Genomic DNA, 7,102 nt, shown 5'->3' on the forward strand with positions numbered 1-7,102 from the left:
ATGTATAATTTGATACTTTCATATTTTAATACTTTTGTTAGGTGGATTGAAAATTGATTATTTTAATTTGGTCACTAAAAACTATCACGATCGTGATCTTGATTAAAAGTAATGTATATATGTATTAAAAACTGTCAGAAATTATAGAGCTATTTAGGGAATTTTGATACTTTTTGAAATTTACATTTGGAGGGTTTTACACAACTTTGTATACCTTCGTATAACTTTGAAGACATTGATTTATCAAAAAATTTCGATTTTATTTTCCATTCAACGAACCATGTTACACAGACGTTACAAAAACGTAGTGTGTTGAAGTGGGATCAAATGCAAGCTTTAGAAGATTATGTTGAATCGGCGCTGACTCGTCCGTGTCATCGAAAATTCTCGGTAGACCTTCTTAATGTCGTTACACTTCTGCGATTCTTCAACAGCTCGATGCAGTTTCCTCGTCACGTCCATCGTACCGTCTTAAAATAGCGATCTCGAGATGTGTCACACTTCCTGATCATATACACCGTCATCATCCTTGGCCCTTGATTTCTCGAAACTTTCGTACACATAAGCGCTTTTCATCAGAATCCGAATTTATAATTATAAGATTAACCAAAAAATGCAAAAGGACTTACACATATATAATTATTATAAATGATACAGTAAATAATTATATAATTTGCAATCTTTTTCAAATTTGTAGCTAAAATGTCATTTTCTATTTCTACAAACTTTGATATTAAATTAAAATTAGATTTTGTATGAGATCTTTTTTATTTTTGATTAGCTTTTTAATTTAAGTTTAATTAATTTATCTAAAATAAAATTTAAGTTTACATAAATCTCTCAATTATTTTTATCATAGTTTTAAATTTCAATTAAAATGACATCTTTTTGTTCAATGGTAGAAGTAACTCAAAGGAAGATATAATTATGTTATTAGGTATATCTAGGTTATTACAAAATATTGACTATTGTTTGTAACAACTTTCTAAAATTTCCAATGAAACTTGCTACAAGTTCTGTAATTGTGAAAATGCAATTGCATCAATTTTGATATTTTGCGCGATGAATTTTTGTTAAGACCGCCAGAGAGAAAGAAAGTGAAAGGAGGTGGCAAAATTGGAGGAAGACGAGGATAAGATGAAAGATGTGAGGAGGGAGGAGATGAAGGAGGAGAAGGAGAAGGAGAAGAAGACGCAAGAGAGTATATACCTACGAATAGAGAAATGTGTGCTCGCGTATTCAGTTACGTCCGGTGCGTCGCGGCGTCGAGACGCTTCCGTATTTCGTCTTGCAGAACGTCGCGACGCCGTGTACGACGCGACGCATCGCATTGTTCGCCCAATTATTTGGAACGAGGGTGATTCGCTCGCGAATTGAACAATTGAACGATTGATTAAGCTTTTCTCGTCTCCCTCCTCTTTCTTCTCTTGTCCCTCGGTCCTTCTTTCTCTTTCGACGCTCGAAAGAGGATTGTGAGAAGAAAGAACCGCGCGAAGTGTACTAATGATTTATTAATCCCAACAGAGGATTTAAGGATTAATAAAAGGATTAGTGATTTTGTTAATTCGTCGAGAACCATATTGAGATTTTTGCAAACTTTATTTTACGTCAGTTATTTGGTGTCAGTGCACAGTGCTCTTATAAAGAAGGAATACAGAGAAACATGATTGTATAAAGATATTTAACAGTAGATTCCAGTGAAGTGATCTCTCTTGGTAGAAGCAAGTGTTACAAATGAAACTAAGAATGATTTGTTCGAGTCGTCACGATCCCGTAATCACGTCAAAATTCAGTATTATTAGATATTATATCGACGTAATATCTCTTAATTGAAAACTCCCGTAGAAAAGGAAGAGAACATGATAAAAAATAATGATGTGTGATAGTGAATCGGAAAGAAAAATTGAGGATGAAGGGATTAAAGATGAAAGAAATAGATTTCGATAGTAGTGCTGTTGCAACTATGAATTGTCGTGATGCGATCAAGTGCAACGTGTCTAGATGCTTGTCGTGAGGAATAATCGGGAGGGTAAACTCGGATGACGCTGGGACGTCACGGGGGTCGCAACGACCACCGGCGGCATCATGGCGTGTATCAGGGCGCCGAGGTCCGTGCGCGGTTCTATCGACGACATCAAGGCCGATTCTACGCGTAATGTCGTGCAGGTAATTCTTCTCTTCCACTCGTATCTTCTTCGTCGAGAGATGTGCGTCTGCAACGACTTTGCGAATCTGTAAATATCTCTTTACGAATTTATTGTCGTTGTCACTATTTCTCGTAATGGAAAAGCAGCTGTACCATGAGGTGCGCTTAAAAATTAAAGGCACTTTATTTCACAAATGATTCTTTTCAGTGCTTTAGAATATAACTAAATCAATTTTTAACACATCCAAAAGTTTTAAAGACTATTCTGTTTTATATCACCAAAATTAATATAAGTCTTTTGCATTACGCGTTCCTCGATCTTACTCGAGCGGTCTTCAGCTTTCTCTCTCTTTACTGAAATACTCCGGGGGAAAGCCCAGAGGTTCCATCGGGAAAGCGAGGGAAAGAATCGGCGAAGCGGCGACCCCATCGCGGCCGCCGTAATAATGGCGACCTGAAATCATGAAGCAAAAACCCTCCGTACCGTTCGTCTCTTTGCGCGCTCAAAAATAGTACGCGGTGACTAACTCTCTTTTCTCCTCGCTCTCTGCTCCTGTCTTCCTCTTTCTCTTGCTCTTCCTCTCGTCTGTACGACAACCACGTTTGTGTCCCCTTGTGCTTTCCGTCACCCAGCGCTGCGAGCAAGTGCGCGCTCGCCTCTTCGGTGAGCGCCTCTCGAGAGCCGCTCGCTCACACTGAAAAGCCTGGCGCTCCGCCAGCGCGGTAAACGCGTCAGGACAATTCATGCTTCCCCGCGTGATTTATGCCCCCCCGATGCTCGCTTATAGATACGAACACATATAAAAATCAGATATAAAACTTGCCGAGAAGGGCCACTGTAATCACCTTTCAGAGATATTGGGTGATTACAAACTTTCTTGATAAATTGCTCTTGTACGCTCGTTCTTCGGATATAAATTGGAAAGTGTCGCGCACAAAATAAAATAAACGAAAGTATAATATCGATTAATTAAGGAGACTTGCAACGACGAAGCTGTTGTAAACGAAAATGACACGTACACGTCATTTATAAATCTTTATGATTTTACGAAAACTTAGAAAATCTAGACACGTTTTATAGAAATTCCATTCTTGCGATATAATTAATAACAATGTGAAATAATGAACAGTGCGAATACAAATGTGTACTCGACAAGATGTACATATTTGAATATCGATGGAGTAATTTAGCACATAAATGTATCCGAGAGGACAGTTGTTCTCTGCCATTTAAATATCCAACAAATAAATATAGTGCGATGACAAAGTTGTGGCAGTTAAGCAGCTGCGGCGCAATAAAATATTAAGTGAAAAAAGAGAAAGAGAGAGGGTAAGAGAAGGAAGTAGGGTCGCGTGTTAATAAACGTAAGTGTACACGCACTCGCACGGGGTTGCAATCAGCGGGAGATAACACCCATATGACGTATGGGTCGCCGCGTATGATGGAAATGCAAATGGATGCGTCGCGCGTCGCGGTGTTTTCGCCGAAAGGGAAAACGACAGAAAAAGGATCGGCGGAGCTTCGCGGTCAGCTGCAAATGCATTCAATTTCGCCGACACACGCCGGGCACCTGTCGCGCATTACGCGAATAGGCGTCTTCAGGAGCATCGGAACACGCAGTGTCATCAGCGACACGCTAATTGAAATTTTGTGCGATCGAAGATTTGCCGCGTAATTGAGATGATACGATTTATAATATAATTAGAGTGACGCAATAACCGAGATTTATGCTCTAATTAGAGGTGCGACTTTGATTTACGATTAAGCCTCGCTGCATAATTGGCCTCGTAACGACGGAAGACTTGGATTGCAATATAACATATTTGCGTTAACGAGGAGGGGAATTCTGACTCGGCAACATATTAACCGCGCTTCGATGTAATAATAAGATAAATCAAATCGCAGCATTGCGACAGCAACGTGATAGACTTCCGAAGTGCACTTTGCCCATAAGTGCTCGTTAATGCGCCTCTTCGCGCTTTAATCTACTCACTCTCTATGAAATGACTATGCACGATGCGTATAATTCTTTTATTTCGCACATGTAGCTCTCTAAAGATATTTATATTTTTCGCTAAGATTTTTATTTTATCTTATGTGTCTATTGGAATTTTTAGACAGATAGATAGATAGACAGACAGACATATAGATAGATAGATAGAGTGAGTTTATCGGTATTGCCTACTATTCTTTTTTATATTTACATATTAAATTATAGCTTTATAAACGATAGAAATTTACAGAACAATAAATTGTGAATGTATGTATTAAATACAAGATTTTGCGCGACTTGACATGCCACAAGAGGCGAATAAGAAAACATTCTTCGAGGTGAAAAGATTCCTATCGCATCAATCGGCATTCTCCGCTTCACTTCCTTCGCTTCGAGTAACGCAGGATCAACTGTATACTTCAAACAAGTTTGCTTCAAGTTTACGGGAGACAATTGCCATTCAAAAGTAGTTTAAATATTTAGTTTCTAATAATTTTTCATTTATTTTTGAATATAATAAAGCAGACGCAATTTGCATTTTTATGTATAAAATTATTTTTGACGGGGCGAAACTTTAAAATTAATTTTTATTAAGAAAGTTTCAATGAATTTTTAACACAGGAAAGTAAGAAATGTCTCAAGAGAATTGAGGTTATTTGTTACTTTCGCAAACATAAACGTCCATAGGACTGAAGAAATAATAACCAGCGTGCAGCCGCGGGACGAAGAAATAATAATCGATCGATCGACGATTAAAGTTCACTCCTCCACGATATGTTTGCTCTCTACAAGCTATTCGTTATTTGCTCCTCTCTCTCTCTCCCCCCTCTCTTTCTCGCGCGCGCGCGCGCGTTCGCCTTTAATTCACCAAGTTACGATCTCAAGAGTCGATCGATCAACCATAATCATTGCCGATGAAACGCGACGTAATTAAGAACGCGTGCAATTTTCCGCATTGTGTTTCAACGAGTAACTCCGAGTACTCAATTTATTCCGCGAATGTTCTCCTTTTATCAAGGCGCAAAAAAATTACGAGAAGTAGATATAGAGGAATTTTAACATTGAAATTACTTCGAAACTATATGTGTTTGTGCGTATTTTAAGGAAACGATAAAAAATAGAGAAGATGATAACTTTCAAATTATTACTTATAATATTAATATTTTCTAGCTCTATGAGTATATATGTATATTACTATATATTATTTTATGTAACGATTTATATAATTATTTTTGTTGATTCCAGATCTACACAGATTGGGCAAATTATTATCTGGAACGAGGGGGTTGCAAGAAACGGGTGACCGATCTCCAAGCTGATCTCTGTGACGGTGTCCTTTTAGCCGATCTGGTGGAGGCAGTCAGTAAGTATATTTTATGCACTATCATTTCTTTTAAAATATAATCAAGTGGAATATTTATAAATAAAAGAGAATTCCAAATGTTTGAACGGTGAGATGTTTGCGGATTTTCAAATTGATTGGATTTATAAATATTATAATACTGTACTAGAATTTTCTCATTTATTTAAATTATTTGATACAAAAAATTGGAAAAATTTATAGATATTAAATAAAGATTTATAGAGTAACGGAATTTTATTAACAAGAATTAAGGCACAAAAAAAATTGAGCTATGGCGCGACGGGTCGCGATATACATCTGTGATTCGCCTAACAGTACTGAATCGTTTATGGCCAGTTGGACAGTTACCCATAACACATAAATCGACACTAAAGTCATTAGTGCATAGGGTACGACAGTCACGTGCCACACGCGCGTGTATGCAATTCACAGCATCGTCCGTTAGTCGGCTAAGTGAAAGAGAAATATCTTCTAAATTAATGCATGTTTTTTTATTGCAGCTAATCAGAAGGTGATCGACGTAAATCGAAAGCCGAAAAGCGCCCAACAAATGGTGAGTACATTTTTAAATCATCGCACAGAGAAAGTACATTTATAAAAGTATCCCAATTAATTAATATTACATTGCCTGTAAATATAATAGCAACAGTTGAGGTAAAAGTTACAGGCCAACTTTTAATTACACAACGAAAAGACATTGCGAAAATGGTATATTTTATTACAATAGCTTACGCATCTTGCCATGCTTGCAAAATGAGAGAGAAGTCTTCGTATTCTTACATAAATAAAATACTTGAATCATATCTCCTAACCAAAGGAGCCCGCACATTTTATATGGAAAATCAGCGAAATCTAACTGGAAACCATTTTCCATATAAAATGTGCGGGATCCTTTAAAAGACTGCCGACTGTTTGCTCGTTATATAAGAGAAGCGAGAGAGAGAAAAGGCCAGATTATATGTAAAGCTTAATCGAGCGTGCAACAAAAACTCAAAAGAGTTGGCATTCGATACGCGGATGCTCCGGATCTTCCTCCGGAGAAGTAAATTTAAGAAGTAGCTATGCACGAGCGCAGTCCTTTAAAAATAGAAAGCTCACAAACTCGCTTCCCTTCCCCGCTTAGGAGTATACGTAGATAAGATCCATGTAACTGCACATAACGTGCACTACAGATCGCCGTCCATATTTCTTTGAAATATGTGTTTCTATCTAATTCGATACTTACTAATTCATGTTTTATTTAATGTAACTAGTTTCGAAACATTTTCTCGATTGAACAGAATTAATCGTTAATTTAATATAATAATTTAATCAGTACCAATAAGTCCGCAGAATGATACGCAAAACGATAGAATTTTCAATTTCGTAGGCGGGACAACGAATTCTCAACGTTTTTTTGTTGTTTGTCTCTCGGCACAGGTGACGTACGATGTGTTTGCGTACCATCGTGTACGTGAAGGTCGGCCGCGTTATCACTCGCTCGCCGAACGTCGAACCGGCAAGCAGTGGCGAGAGTCGCTCCGTGCGTAGTATTACTTTTACATTATCGGTTTCCAAGACTTGATCGCGATGAATGGAAGGATAACACGCTATTGATTT

At 37.7% G+C, this 7,102-nt stretch overlaps 1 protein-coding gene across 1 annotated transcript in view; it reads left to right on the forward strand.

Annotated features, from left to right (window-relative positions):
• LOC105562833 (protein sickie-like) overlaps window positions 1-7,102 on the forward strand; it is a 109,585-nt gene that overhangs the window by 46,595 nt on the left and 55,888 nt on the right. The window contains exons 5-6 of the mRNA XM_012013934.1: window positions 5,386-5,503; window positions 6,004-6,056. Of these exons, the coding sequence (XP_011869324.1) occupies window positions 5,386-5,503; window positions 6,004-6,056 (171 nt within the window). The remainder of the gene's footprint in view (window positions 1-5,385; window positions 5,504-6,003; window positions 6,057-7,102) is intronic.

Source organism: Vollenhovia emeryi, unplaced genomic scaffold, assembly GCF_000949405.1.
Source record: "Vollenhovia emeryi isolate VEMERY1.0 unplaced genomic scaffold, V.emery_V1.0 DF939183.1, whole genome shotgun sequence".
NCBI lineage: Eukaryota > Metazoa > Arthropoda > Insecta > Hymenoptera > Formicidae > Vollenhovia > Vollenhovia emeryi.